This window comes from Pipistrellus kuhlii, unplaced genomic scaffold (genome assembly GCF_014108245.1).
Source record: "Pipistrellus kuhlii isolate mPipKuh1 unplaced genomic scaffold, mPipKuh1.p scaffold_m20_p_40, whole genome shotgun sequence".
NCBI classification, from domain to species: domain Eukaryota; kingdom Metazoa; phylum Chordata; class Mammalia; order Chiroptera; family Vespertilionidae; genus Pipistrellus; species Pipistrellus kuhlii.
In genome coordinates, this window is record NW_023425541.1 from 4,381,565 (window position 1) to 4,397,489 (window position 15,925).

The 15,925-nt window shown below is 37.4% G+C and overlaps 1 protein-coding gene across 1 annotated transcript; it reads right to left on the reverse strand.

Annotated features, from left to right (window-relative positions):
* Positions 1-7,898: 7,898 nt before the first annotated feature.
* LOC118704182 (histone PARylation factor 1-like) lies at positions 7,899-9,093 on the reverse strand. The gene has a single exon (XM_036411570.2). It carries the CDS (start codon positions 8,781-8,783, stop codon positions 8,019-8,021), a length of 765 nt encoding a protein of 254 aa, XP_036267463.1. The 5' UTR covers positions 8,784-9,093; the 3' UTR covers positions 7,899-8,018.
* Positions 9,094-15,925: the final 6,832 nt, after the last annotated feature.

Sequence of the window (15,925 nt, forward strand, 5' to 3'; positions counted from 1 at the left end):
CGACTATGTGATTTTTATCTCTCACTTTTTTTATGTGATGTATTACGTTTACTGACTTGGAGATATTATACCATCCTTGCATCCCTGGGATAAATCTTACTTGGTCATGGTGTATTATCTTTCTGATGTACTTACTGTGGATCTGATTTGCTAGAATTTGGTTGAGGATTTTGGCATCTATGTTCATGAGGGATATTGGCCTGTAATTTTCTTTAGTTTTGTGTCTTTATCTGGTTTTGGTATTAGGGTGATGTTTGCTTCATAGAATGAGCTTGGAAGTGTTCCTTTCTCTTGAATTTTTTGGAATAGTCCGAGGAGGATAGATTTTAGTCTTCCTTGAATATTTGGCAAAACTCCCCCATGAAGCCGTCTGGCCCTAGGCTTTTGTTTGCTGGAAGCTTTTTGATGACTGCTTCAATTTCTTACATAGTTATTGGCTTATTGAGATGTTTAGAGTCTTCCTGACTGAGTTTTGGAAGGTAATATTTTTCTAGGAATATGTCCATTTCCTCCAGGTTGTCCAGTTTGTTGGAATAGAGTTAGTTCTTCGTGGTATTTTTAAACAATCCTTTGTATTTCTGTGGGGTCTGTTTTTATTTCTCCCCTTTCATTTCTGATTTTGTTTATTTAGCTCTTCTCTCTTTGATTCTCATTGAGCCTGGCTGGAGGTTCATCAATCTTGTTTATTTTTTTCAAAGAACCAGCTCTTGGTTTTGTTGATCTTTTGTATTGTTTTTTTTTTTTTTTTTTTTTTTGGTCTCTATGTCATTTATCTCCACTCTGATCTTTATTTTTCCTTTCTTCTGCTTACACTGGGGTTTTCTTGTTGCTCTCTTTCTAACACTTTGAGTTGTAGGGTTAGGTAAATTATTACCATTGTTTCTTGTTTTTTTATTTTATTATTATTTCCCCCCCAGTAGACTTGTATAGCTATGGACTTCCCTCTCAAGATTGCTTTTGCTGTGTCCCATAGATTTTGGATTGTTGTCTTTTCATTGTTGTTTGTTGCCAGGAATTTTTTTTTTTATTTCTTCTTTGATCTCTCTGGTAACCCAGTCATTGTTTAATACCATGCTATTTAGTCTTCATGTGTTTGATTCTTTTGGAGTTTTTTTTTTTTTTTTATTGTACTTGATTTCCAATTTTATGACACTGTGATCTGAGAAGATGCTTAATATGATTTCTATCTTCTTGAATTTGAAGAGACTTTGCCTGTGACCCAGTATGTGGTCTATCTTTGAAAATTACCCATGTGCACTTGAGAAGAATGTATATTCTGTGGCTTTGGGGCGAAATGTTGAAGATGTCAATTAGTGAGTCATTTAGGATTGCTGTTTTTTTGCTGATTTTTTGTTTAGAGGATTTGTCCAATAGTGATAGTAGGTTATTAAGGTCCCCTATTATGATTATATTGCTGTCAATCTCTCCCTTGATATCCTCCAGGAAGTTTTTTTCCCCCTATGTAGTTGGCTGTTCCTATATTGGGTTCGTATATGTTTACTAGAGTTATTTATTCTTGTTGGATTTCTCCCTTTGGTATTATTAGATGATCTTCCTTATCTCTTTTTATGTCCTTCACTTTGAGATCTAATTTGTCAGCTATAAGTATTGCTGCCCCAGATTTTTTTTCCACTTCCATTCTCCTGTAAAACCTTTTTCCATCCCTTCATCATCAGTCTGTGTGCATCTTTTTTTCTGAGGTGGGTTTCCTGTAGACAGCAGATATATGGGTCATGTTTTCTTATTCAATCTGTTACCCTATGTCTTTTGCTTGGGGCATTTAATTCATTTACATTTAAAGTTATTATTGATAGGTACTTTTTTGTCGCCATTTTGTTCTTTACCCCTATGTTCATTGTTCACTTCCTATTTCTTTTTTTTTCAAAATTATTTTATTGATTAAAGTATCACATACTTGTCATCATCCCCCCCTTCTCATCCCAAGCCCCTCCCCACACATGCCCCCATCCCCCTGTTGTCCATGACCGCTGGTTAGACTCATATGCATCCACACAAGTCTTTTGGTTCATCTCTCTTCCTTATCCCCAGCCTCCCCAACCTTCCATCTGAGGTCCGACAGTCTGATCGATGCTGTTCTTGTTCATCTCAGTCTATGTTGTTCATCATTTCCCCTAGACAGGTGAGTCATGTGATACTAGCAATACACTTATAAGAACCAAAAATGAGACAAGCAATAATGGTTATGCTGAGAGGCAAATGATCAGTCTATAGTGAGTTTCTTTCTGGGCCAAGTTCTTTTGAGTCCCAATTTCTAAGTCAAACAGTTCCTTATGTGTACATGTCAGCAATGATATTTCAGTTCTAGATGGTGGACAAATGGTGGTAATGCAGATTCGACCCTTTCTGGTTTGGTCCTGGGCAACCTACAGTGACACACAGCTGCTGACTGCTAGTATGGCAAGGCATCATCAGCATCTTCCATCTTTGGACTGTTTCTCTTCTGACTTCATGGCTGGAGCAGTCCTGTCCATTCCTCACTGTTGTAGGAATCCACATGGTTTTGGAGTTGTTTTCTGAAAATGCTCAAACATATTCTCAACCAAAAGTTAATAAAGGAATCTTTTCTATAAATTTACTTGCAATCCATTTTCATTTTTGCCCAAACAATTTTTCTTTGGCTTGTTTTGGCACCATGTTTGTTTTACATGGGTGTCTTGCTGTTAACATTACAAACGAAAGTTAGTTTTCTAAAGTAAAAATTTTCTAGATGTAATTTACTTACAGGATATTTTTCCTTACATGATATTCTTCTACTATCCTCCCATTTTTTATTTAAATATTAGGAAGCTTTTGGAAATTTTATAATGTAATCTTGATAGCTTTCAAATTTTATTTTTTTTTGCACTAAAATATGACTGCTTTAGGTTCATTACATATTATGCAATTTTACCATGAGATGAACTACCAATAAAATTTTTAGTTAACATTTTAGGAACAGCCCCCCCCCCCCCCCCCGCCTCCTCAGTACACTTGATTTTTATAGAATATTTGCTTACTTGAATTAGCCAATTTAAATTAGCCTGAAAACTTGACTACTATTTTACTTTTTAATTTAATATTCTAACAACAATCTTATTTTACCCTGTAAATATTAGTGAAAAGGATTATTTGCTTTCTTGAGTAAACTCTGATCATTCCTATTGGTAGGCTGGGTTAGGATATCAAAAACCCCAGTTCCACACATCATGGGTACAAGACAACTCAAACAAGTCTTGTTGCACTGAGAGGTAAGCTGCTGTTGGCCAAGTCTCTGTCTGTTACTTGGGTCCTGAGTTGTGCTGGGTATGGGAAGTGAAGCAGTCATGGGGGCAGGAGACGTCGCTCAGAGTGGGTGAAGGTTCAGGCCCCTGCAAAGTTGGGGGGGGTGATGGTTTATGCCCCACCTCTGTTGACCCCCAAGTTCTCTCCTTATGGCCCCTCTATGACTATGCCTGTCTTAGGTTGTTCTTTCCCTGAGGAATCTTACCTGTCTCTGGCTAACCAGCCATCCTCTGTGGCCAAGCGGGGTGATGTTCTGTCTCCTTGGTAACCTACACATCTGTGGCCTCCACACCCAGCACTTGTCTTGGGGTCCCCTCGCCTGCTGGCGGGGCCTTAACACTGATTACATAACTTGTGAAATCCAGGTTTCTTTTCCAGAGAGGGCCCAGCTCACCCTACTGGGCAAGAGACAGATCCATGGTACCAGCTATCACCGGGCTCAACCTCAGCATGAACAGAAAGCTCAGGCAACAGCTGTGGACAATTGGATTGTGAGAAGAGGGTCCCTCTTGGCCAAAAGGGCAAGAGGGGACAATATAGAATGCTCAAATGCATTCCCAAGGGGCCCTCTACCCAGTGGAAAGGATTAAATCCTTTCATGTCCTTTTTAAATTGCTGCCACATATTCAAAGAATTAGTTTGTAAGTTTGTTTGGGATAATTGTACATTATGCTGTAATTCTAAAATATCTAGAGATATGTTACATTTGTCTCCAGGCACCAAAAGATGATTTTTTTATTGACATCCAATGGTGTGAGGTAGTATTATAGGTAATGGGGGTAACACAAGTCTAGGAAAAATTATAATGACATGTAAGGATATTCTTTGCTCTAGTCTAGGCCATGGCAATTCCAATTTAAACTGGCTGCCAATTTTTTTTTGTATAGTCAAGGTCTTAATTACATTTTCTACACCTCTCTCAAATCAAGTAGTGGTAGTCCCTTCCTTTGATGTTTACACAAGCCAAAAACCTTTCTTTAATTTTACATACAAAGGAGCAATGGTTTGATTTTGTGTCATACAAAGGCAAGCTGGTTGGAGACCCTTGTGTAATTATCCTTTCTTGCTCCACCCATGGTCCTTCTGGATGACCAAGGTGTTTGGTATTATTGATGACTACATTAGGCGGGGAATCAGCCCACATAAGGCTCTTACCTATGAAGGGTTAGGAACACATGTTCAAAATACTTCTCCATTTGCCCCAGGTAATATCACTGTACAGCTGATGACTGCTAGCATGGCAAGAAAGATGTTCTCAGGCATCCTTGGGTTTCTGGTTACTTCACAATTAATTATTTATTTTTAAATTTATTATTATTATTATTATTATTATTATTATTATTATTTTAATTTTTATATGTATCCTTATTCCCCCATTTCCTCCATCCCCAATTCGTGCCCCCCCCCGTTGTCTGTGTCCATTGATTATGCTTATTGCATTTATACAAGTCCCCTTGTTGATCTCTCCCTCTTTCTCCCACCGACCCCTTCCTTCCCTGAGGTTTGAGGTGTTGATTGACGTTTCTCAGTCTCTGGATTTGTTCTTGTTCACCAGTCTATGCCGTTTATTAAATTCCACAAATGAGTGAGATCATGTGATGTTTATCTTTCTCTGCCTGGCTTATTTCACTTAGCGTAGTGCTTTCCATCTCCATCCATGTTGTTGCAAATGGTGGGAATTCCTTTTTTATGGCAGCATAGTATTCCATTGTGTAGATGTACAACAGCTTTTTAATCCACTCATCTACTGATGGGCTGTTTCCAAATCTTAGCTATCGTAAATTGTGCTGCTATGAACATAGGGGGTGCATATTTCCTTTCTGATTGGTGTTTCAAGTTTCTTAATATATATTCCTAGAAGGGGGACCACTGGGTCAAATGGGAGTTCCATTTTTAGTTTTTTGAGGAAACTCCATACTGTTTTCCACAGTGGCTGCACAAGTCTGCATTCCCACCAGCAGTGTAAAACAGTTCCTTTTTCTCCACATCCTCGCCAAAACTTGTTGTTTGTTGATTTGTTGATGATATCCATTCTGACAGGTGTAAGATGGTACCAGGTTGTTGTTTTGATTTGCATCTCTCTGATGATTAGTGACTTTGAACAGGTTTTTATATGTCTTGGCCTTCATTCTGTCTTCTTTTGAAAAGTGTCTATTTAGATCCATTGCCCATTTTTTGATTGTGTTGTTTATCTTCTTTTTGTTAAGTTGTATGGGTTCTCTGTAAATGTTGGGGATTAAACTGTAATTGTTGATATCATTGGCAAATATGTTCTCCCATGTAGTGGGCTTTCTTGTTGTTTTGTTGATGGTTTCTTTTGCTGTAAAAAAGCTTTTGATTTTGATGTAGTCCCATTTGTTTATTTTCTCTTTAGCTTCCATTGTCCTAGGAGCAGTATCAGTGAAGAATTTTTTTTCAGCCTATGTCTGAGATTTTGTTGCCTGTGGATTCCTCTAGTATTTCTATGGTTCCCAATCTTATTTTAAGTCCTTTATCCATTTTGAGTTTATTTTTGTGTATGGTGAAAGTTGGTGATCTAGTTTCATTTTTTTTTTTTTTGCATGTATCTGTCCAATTTTCACAACACCATTTGTTGAAGAGACTGTCTTGACTCCATTGTATGTTCATGCCTCCTTTGTCAAATATTAATTGGGCATAGTGGTTTGAGTCTATTTCTGGGTTCTCTATTCTATTCCATTGATCTATGTGTCTGTTCTTTTGTCAGTACCAGGCTGTTTTAAGAACAGTGGCTTTGTAATACAGCTTGAAATCTGGTATTGAGATCTTACCTACTTTGTTCTTCTTTCTCAGGATTGCTGCAGCTATTCAGGGCCTTTTTTTTATTTCAGATGAATATTTGAAGAGTTCGTTCTAGGTCAGTGAAATATACCTCTGGTATTTCAATGGGAAGTGCATTGAATTTATAGATTGATTTGTGTAGTATGGATATTTTGATTATGTTGATTCTACTAATCTATGAACATGTTATGTTCTTCTATCTGTTTATGTCTTCCTCTATCTTTTTTTTTCAGTGTCGTGTAGTTTTCCACGTATGGGACATTTACTTCCTTAGTTAAGTTTATTCCTAGGTATCTCAATTTTTTTTTGGTGGGATGGTAAATGAGATTGCTTTTTTAGTCTCTCTTTTTGTAAGTTTATTATTGGTGTATAGAAATGCCATAGATTTCTTGGCTTTAATTTTGTATACTGCTACAATGCAAAATCATTTATTAAGTCTAATAATTTTTTGATGGAGTCTTTAGGGTTTTCTATATACAGTATCATGTCATCTGCGAATAAAGACAGTTTTACTTCTTTTCCAATTTGGATGCCTTTTATTTCTTCTTCTTGTCTGATCGCAATGGCTAGTACTTCTACCACTATGTTGAACAGAAGTGGGTGAGAGTGGGAATCCCTGTTTTGTTCCTTTTCTTACTGGAAATGGTTTTAGTTTTTGCCCATTTAGTATGCTGTTGGCTATGTGTTTGTCATATATGGCTTTTATTATGTTTGGGTATGATCCTTCTATTTCCACTTTGCTGCGAGTTTTTCTCAAGAAAGGGTGTTGGATTTTATCAAATGCTTTTTCTTCATCAATTGATATGACTATATGACTATCTCTCAAATTGTTTATGTGGTGTATCACATTTATTGATTTGCGAATATTGTACCATCATTGCATCCCTTGAATAAATCCTACGTGGTCATGGTGTATGATCTTTCTGATGTACTGATGGATCTGATTTGCTAAAATTTTGTTGAGGATTTTGGCATCTATGTTCATGAGGGATATTGGCCTGTAATTCTCTTTCATTGTTTTGTCTTTATCTGGTTTTGGTTTTAGGGTGATGCTGGTTTCTTAGAATGAGCTGGGAAGTATTCTTTCCTCTTGAATTTTTTGGAATAGTCTGAGGAGGATAGGTTTAGTTCTTCCTTGAATTTTTTGTAAAATTCCCCGATGACGTTGTCTGGCCCCGGGCATTTGTTTGCTGGAAGCTTTTTGATGACTGCTTCATTTATTCCATAGTTATCAGCCTACTGAGATTTTTGAATCTTCCTGAGTAAGTTTAGGAAGGTTGTATTTTTCTAGTAATGTGTCCATTTTCTCCAGCTTGTCTAGTTTGTTAGAATTGAGTTGTTCATAGTATTTTTTTTAAACAATGTTTTGTATTTCAGTAGGATCTATTGTTATTTCACCTCTTTTATTTCTGATTTTGTTTATTTGGGTCCTCTCGCTTTACAACTTGGTGAGTCTAGCTTGAGGTTCATCAATCTTGTTTATACTTTCAAAGAACTAGCTCTTTTAAAAAAATAAATCTTTATTGTTCATATTATTACAAATGTTCCTCATTTTCCGCCCCTCTATTGCTCCCCTCCACCATGTTCCCACCCCACTCTCTGCCCTTTCCCCACCCCCCATTGTCCTCATCCATAAATGTACAGTTTATGTTCAGTCTCTTCCTGCCCATCCCCCTTTCCCCTTGAATAGTCAGTTCACTCCCCTTCCATACCTCTGATTCTATTATATTCAACAGTTAATATTGTTCATCAGATTTTTTTTAATTTCCTTTGTTTTTAGATTCACTTGTTGATAGTTACGTATTTGTTGTTCATAATTTTTTTTTTAGTAAATGTTTCCATCAGTTTATTTTCTGTATACCTTAAAAACAAACAAAAGTCACAAGTTTAATACTAATGCTTTAAAATATTGTACAGTAAGGAAAGCCAGCTCTCACTCATGCTGCAAGCTGGTCTGTGTTCTCTTTACTTCTGTTTGCCAGATGATCTTCAATAATTTCTGCAAAGAGATTCCTCTTCAACAGATTGTATGCAAGAGGTAAAAGCTGGCCAGCAACTTTATGAAAATAATGTGAACCATAAAAAAAGAGGTCCATTCCCAACTCTAGCCCCATGCCATAGTCACATTCGTCATTAGCAAACTGCACATATGTCATCATTTCCTGAACGGGAGCAAAAGCCTTTAGTCTCTCCTCATCACTCGGTGCCTCAACAATTGCCTTGCAAATTCTCTTGAGGTCAGCATCTGTTTCAGGGAGCTCTCTGTACCCAACGTCACTTTTATCTACTGGAACAACCAAGCCTGCAGCATGAAAGGTCTTTGTCACAACTTTCTTGTCTCTCTGCTTCATCTTCACCTTTCTCTGTTCCAGCGAGTACCCCAGTTCTCTGGCTGCTTCTGTGAGCTTTTCATCTATGGATTTCAAGAAATTAGTTTTCTTTTTATCTGTTATTTCTTTAAGTTTTTTCATAAAAAATAATCTAACTGCAGCAAACACATTATCTCCATTTTGAACAATTACACAGTTTTTCTTTGCTTCATTTGTACCAACAAATACAGGAAGATCATCAGGAGAATCCCTGAAATACCCCATGTGGAACTGGGTTTTATTATCTCCAATAATTATTGTTTGGAACTCAGGAGGATCATAGTAAAATCTCCAGTGAAGATTAAAATTCAGGCTTGCTGATTTTTTTTTCATTTTATGTTTTCCGGCAAGGATGTCATACGGACCCACTAACTGAAGTCCAAGGCTTTCGGAAAGTGAATCAGCTGGCTTTTCAGGATCAAGTTCTTCACAGAACTTTCAGAAGTGATAGAAATCTTCAGGCAGAGAAAGCTTATAATGACTTTCTACTTCTTTTCGAAGGTCATTGGAGACATCAGCTTTACAGGATTTACTCTTCTTCACATCAACTGTTTTGTCACACTGCTGCGCCTCCAGGCCGGGCCTGCACTTCCCGCCGCCATCGCCGCTGCCTCCGACCATTCTGCAACTGCTGGACCAGCCGACTCCCCTGTTGTTCATAATTTTTATCTTTATTTACTTTCTCTTCTGAAAGAACCCCCTTTAGCAATTCATATAATTCTGGTTTGGTGTTGATGAACTCCTTTAGCTTTTTTTTTTTATTATTTTATTTATTTATTTATTTTTTTTTATTAGTGAAGCTCTTTATCTGACCTTCGATTCTGAGTGATAGCTTTGCTGGATAGATTATCTTTGGCTGTAGGTTCTTACTATTCATCACTTTGAATATTTCTTGCCATTCCCGTCTGGCCTGCATGGTTTCTGTTGAGAAATCAGCTGACAATCGTATAGGTGCTCCTTTATAGATAACTACCTTCTTTGCTCTTGCTGCTTTTAATATTCTCTGTCTTTTGCTCTTGGAATTTTAATTATGATGTGTCTTGATGTGGTCCTCTTTGGATTCCTTTTGTTTGGAGTTCTGTGCACTTCCTGAACTTGTAAGTCTAATTCTTTCACCAGGTGGGGGAAGTTTTCTGTCACTATTTCTTTCAGTATGTTTTCGATATCTTGCTCTCTCTCATCTTCTGGGACCCTCATAATTCTGATGTTGGTTAGCTTGAAGTTGTCCCAGAGGTTTCTTATCAATACATTATCTTCAATTTTCTGGATTCTCTTGCCTTCTAGCTTCTGTGGAGGAGTGTCTTCTGGCTCTTTATGTTCCAAATCTTTGACTTGATTCTTGCGATCTTCTATTCTGTTTTTAGGACTCTGTATAATATTTTTTATTTCAGAGAATGTATTCTTTATTTCTTGTAGATCCCTTATCATTTTTTGTTGATCCCTTATCATTTCTTGTTGATCCCTTATCATTTCTTGTTGATTCCTTATTAATTCTAGTTTATCTCTTTTCATATCCTCATAGGTCTTATCGATCTTTTCTAGGAAATTCTTGAAAAACTTTATAAGCGTAGATTTGAACTCTATATCCAGTCGCTTTTTGTCCTCCATTTCTTTTGTTTGTGATCTATTTTGTTGTCGCATTTCGCAGCTACAGATGGGACAGGGTTTCAGGGTGGAGCCTACAGCCTTGACTTCAGTCATCCCCTCCCTATGCGGCTCCTGGGTCTCAGGGTCCTTAAATACTCCTTGTAAGCGCCTCTGAGAGAAATCCATGCCCTCGATTTTTAAAAAAATATATTTTATTGATTTTGTACAGAGAGGAAGGGAGAGAGATAGAGAGCTAGAAACACTGATGAGAGAGTCATCGACCAGCTGCCTCTTGCACACCCCCTACTGGGGATATGCCCGCAACCAAGGTACATGCCCTTGACCGGAATTGAACCCAGGACCTTTCAGTCCCCAAGCCGACGCTCTATCCATTGAGCCAAACCGGTCTCGGCCTTGCCCTCGATTTTTGCCTGCTACCAAACAGTCTATGCTTTCCCTCAATGAGCCCGGTATTGGGGTTCAGTTCAGTTGGAAATGGAGTTGGATGTGGTGTTCAGAGCATTCTGGAGCCCCAGTCTCCTTCCCACCGGGGCAATCCCGCTGCACAGCCATCCGTCCCTTCTCTGGGCACAATGTGCGCTCCTCCGGGACCTCCTTTCGCTGCTCCCCCGGGGTTCCGCCTGGCAGCCCAGCTCCCTCTGTGTGAGCCTGGGTCCCCCGGTCTGGTCTAGAACTGGGGTTCAGAGCAGTCAGAACTGGGCCCAGCACAGTTGGAGCTTTTATCTCCTTCCCGCTAGGGAATGCCAGCCAGGCACTCAGCCTTCCTCCTTTCTGGCTCCGTCTTCTCCACGAGAGCGGTGTGTCTCCGTACCTTAGGCTTTTATAGCTCCTCTGCACTTCCTTCTGGTTTTCTCCTTGCTTCTCGTTGTAGAATTTGCAGTCAGTCGACTTTCCTGTAGTTCTGGGTAATGTCCATTTTATATTTTAGTTGTATTTTATTGAAATTGTTGTGTGCGGCTGAGGCTAGGTGTCTACCTGAGCAGCCATCTTGGATTCTCCCAGGCATTTTAATTATCCTCATAGGTCTCATTTATTTTATTGGCCTTTTCTAGGAGATTCTTGAAAAACCTTATAAGTGTGGTTTTGAACTCTATATCCAGTCTTTTTTTGTCCTCCATTTCTTTTGTTTGTGTTCTGTTTTCTTTTCTTGGCATTTTAGCTGCTTCCCTGAGTTGGTAGGATGGCTTTGTCTGCTAAGGTGTCATATATGGTTCAGTGGGTCAGTCTCCCAGTTACCTGAGGTGAACACTCTTGGTGCCCCCTTTTGTGGACTGTGTATATAGCCTTGTTGTAGTTAAGTCTTGATTGTTGTTGGTATCACTGGGAAGGACTGGCCTCCGATTTATTACCATTTTTTCTTGTTTTTTGAGGTAGGCCTGTAGAGCTATAAACTATCCTCTCTGGACTGTTTTCATTGTGTCCCATAGGATTTGCAATGTTGTGTTATTATTGTCATTAGTCTCTAGGATGTTTTTATATTTATACTTATATTTTTCATTTTTTTAAATTAATTTATTTTTTATTATATTTTTCATTTTTTAATTAGGGTATTATATGTGTAAATATCTTATCATTGCCCCCCCCACTCCATTCCCATACATGCCCTTGTCCTGCAGAGTTTTTCGTCCATTGGTTATGACTATATGCATGCACATAAGTCTTTCAGTTGATCTCTTGTCTCCCCCACCTCTCCCTAAACTTCCCAATGTAATTTGACATTCTTTTTGATGCTTCACTGTCTCTGAATCTATCTTTTTCTTCAACAATTTATAATTTTCTTTATTATTCATAAATGAATGAGATCATGAGGTATTTCCCCCCCCGACCCTCCATTTACTGGCTTATTTCACTTAGCATAATGTTCTCCAATTCCATCCAGGTTGCTGCAAATCATAAGAATTTCTTTTTTATGTTAGCATAGTATTCCATTGTGTGGATGTACCACAGTTTTCTGATCCAGTCATCTGCTGATGGCCTCTAGGCTGTTTCCAAATCTTAGCTATTGTAAATTGTGCTGCTATGAACATAGGGGTGCATATATCCTTTTTGATTGGTGTTTCCAGTTTCTTAGGATACATTTCTAGGAGTGAGATTACTGGGTCAAATGGGAGTTTCATTTTCAGTTTTTTGAGGAAACTCCATACTGTTCTCCACAGTAGCTGCATCAGTCTGCAATCTGAGGGTTCCTTTTTCTTTGCATCCTCGCTAGCACTTGTCATTTGTTGATTTGTTGATGATAGCCATTCTGACAGGTGTGAGATGGTACCGTATTGTCATTTTGATTTGCATCTCTCAGATAATTAGTGACTTTGAGCATGTTTTCATGTGTCTCTTGGCCTTCTTTCTGTCTTCTTTTGAAAAGATTCTATTTAGGTCCATTGCCCATTTTTTAATTGGATCATTTATCTTTCTTTCATTAAGTTGTCTAAGCTGTCTGTAGATGTTGAAGATTAAACCTTTATCAGTGATAACATTGTCAAATATGTTCTCCCATACAGTGGGCTTTCTTGTTGTTTTATTGATGGTTTCTTTTGCTGTAAAAAAGCTTTTTGTTTTGATGTAGTCCCATTTGTTTATTTTCTCTTTAGCTTCTATTGCCCTAGGGGTAGTATCAGTGATGAAGTTCTTTAGGCATATGTCTGAGATTTTGCTGCCTGTGAATGCCTCTATTATTTTTATGGTTTCCCGTCTTATGTTTAAGTCCTGTATCCACTTTGAGTTTATTTTTTGTGTATGGTGTAAGTTGGTGATCTAGTTTAATTCTTTTGCATGTATCTGTCCAATTTTCCCAACACCATTTATTGAAGAGACTGTCTTGACTCCATTGTAAGTTCATGCCTCCTTTCTCAAATATTAATTGAGCATAGTGATTTCAGTTGATATCTGGATTCTCTGTTCTATTCCATTGATCTATATGCCTGTTCTTGTGCCACTACCAGGCTGTTTTGAGAACCGTGGCTTTGTAATACAGCTTGAAATCTGGTATTGAGATCCATCCTACTTTATTCTTCTTTCTCAGGATTTCTGTGGCTATTCGCGGTCTTTTATTGTTCCAGATTAATTTTTGGAGAGTTCTTTCTAGGTCAGTGAAATATGCCATTGGTATTTTAATGGGGAGTGCATTGAACCTATAAATTGCTCTGGGAAGTATGGACATTTTGATGATATTGATTCTATCAATCCATGAACATGGTATGTTCTTCCATTTGTTTACATCTTCCTCTATCTCTTTTTTCAGTGTTGTGTAGTTTTCTGAGTAGAGGTTTTTTACCTCCTTAGTTAAGTTTATTCCTAGGTATCATAATTTTTTTTTGGTGTAATGGTAAATAGGATTGCCTTTTTAGTCTCTGTTTCTGTAAGTTCACTATTGCTGTATAGAAAAGTCATAGATTTCTTGGGCATTAATTTTGTATCCTGCTACATTGCCAAATTCATTTATTAAGTCTATTATTTTTTTGATGGAGTTTTTTGGGCTTTTTATGTACAATATAATGTCATCTGCAAATAAGGACAATTTTACTTCTTCTTTTCCAACTTGGATGCCTTTTATTTCTTCTTCTTGTCTAATTGCAATGGCTAGTACTTCCAGTACTATGTCAAACAGGAGTGGTGAGAGTGGGTATTCCGGTCTTGTTCCTGTTCTTAGAGGGAATGGTTTTAGTTTTTTCCTATTGAGTATGATGTTTTCTGTGGGTTTATCATATATAGCTTTCATTATGTTGAGGTATGATCCTTCAATTCCCACCTTGTTGTGAGTTTTTATCAGGAAAGGGTGTTGGTTTTTGTCAAATGCTTTTTCTTCATCAATTGATATGACTATGTGATTTTTATCTCTCACTTTGTTTATGTGATGTATCACGTTTATTGATTTGCGGATATTGTACCATCCTTGCATTCCTGGGATAAATCCTACTTGGTCATGGTGTATGATCTTTCTGATGTGCTGCTAGAGTCGATTTGTTAGAATTTTGTTGAGAATTTTGGCATCTATGTTCAGGCCAATATCCTTGAAGAACATAGATGCTAAGATCATCAACAAAATTCTTGCAAATCTGATTCAGCAATACATTAGAAAGATTATATACCATGACCAAGTGGGATTTATTCCAGGGATGCAAGGATGTTACAATATCTGCAAACCAATAAATGTGATACATCACACAAACAGAGAGTCAAAAATCATATAATCATATCAATTGATGCAGAAAAAGCATTTGACAAAATCTAACACCCTTTCTTGATAAAAACTCTCAGCAAAGTGGGAATAGAGCGATCATACCTCAATATAATAAAAGCCTTGTATGACAAGCCTATAGCCAACATCATACTCAATGGTCAAAAACTAAACTAATTTCCCCCAAGAACAGGAACAAGACAAGTATGCCCACTTTCACCACTCCTGTTGTACATAGTACTAGAAGTACTAGCCATTGAGATCAGACAAGAAGAAATAAAAGGCATCCAAATTGGAAAAGAAGAAGTAAAATTGTCCTTATTCACAGATGACATGATACTGTATATAGAAAACCCTAAAGACTCCATAAAAAACTACTAGACCTAATAAATGAATTTGGCAATGTAGCAGGATACAAAATTAACACCGAGAAATCTATGGCCTTTTTAATACACCAATAATGAACTCACATAAAGAGAAATAAAAAAATCACATTCACTATTTTATTTATTATTTATTTATTTTAGTCACAGAACTTTATTACTATAGAATTTTGTTACTTAATTTAACTGCCTCATTTTGCACACATTAAAAAACAAAAACAAAAAACCTCTTTGAATTCTAAAGGTCCAAAGCTTAGTCAAGGTCAGGAGGGGACCCAAAATCTGCTAATATTCAATGCAATACCTATTATAATACCAATGGCATATTTCAAGGATCTAGAACCATCTCTCCAAAAATTCATCTGGAATAAAAAAGACCCCTCATAGCCACAGCAATCCTGAGAAAGAAGAACAAAGTTGGAGGGATCACAATACCAGACATCAAGCTATATTACCAAGCAATGGTTCTCAAAACTGCCTGATAGTAGCACAAGAACAGACCTATAGACCAATGGAGCAGAATAGAGAACCCAGGAATTGACCCAAAACATTATACTCAATTAATATTTAACAAGGGAGGCAAGAGCATACAATGGAGTTAAAATAGTCTCTTTAATAAACGGTGCTGGGAAATTTGGTCATATACATGCAAAAAAATGAAACTAGATCACCAACTTACACAAAAACAAACTCAAAATGGCTAAAAAATTTGAATGTAGGATGAGAAACCATAAAAATCCTACAAAACTTCAGAGGGAGCAAAATTGTAGACATATATCATAGAAATATCTTTAAAAAGACAGAATCTTGGGCAATTGAGACTTAGGAGAAAATGAACAAATAGGACTACATCAAAATAAAAAGCTCCTGCACAGCAAAAGAAAACATCAAGAAAACATCAAGAAAGCCCACTGCATGGGAGAACACATTTGCAAATGTTATCTCTGATAAGGGTTTAATCGCCAACATTTACAGGGAACTCATACAACTTAACAAAAGGAAGATAAACAATCCAATTAAAAAATGGGCAAAGGATCTAAATAGACATGTTTTGAAAGAGGACATTCAGAAAGCCAAGAGACATATGAAAAAATGCTCAAAGTCAGTAATCATCTGAGAGATGCAAATCAAAATGACAATGAAGTATACTTTACAGCTGTCAGAATGGCTATCATTAACAAATCAACAAAAGACTAGTGCTGGAGAGGATGCAGAGATCCTTCACTGTAGATGTGATGCAGACTGGTGCTGCCATTGTGGAAAACAGTATGGTTTTTCCTCAAAAATTTAAAACTGGTACTGCCATTTGA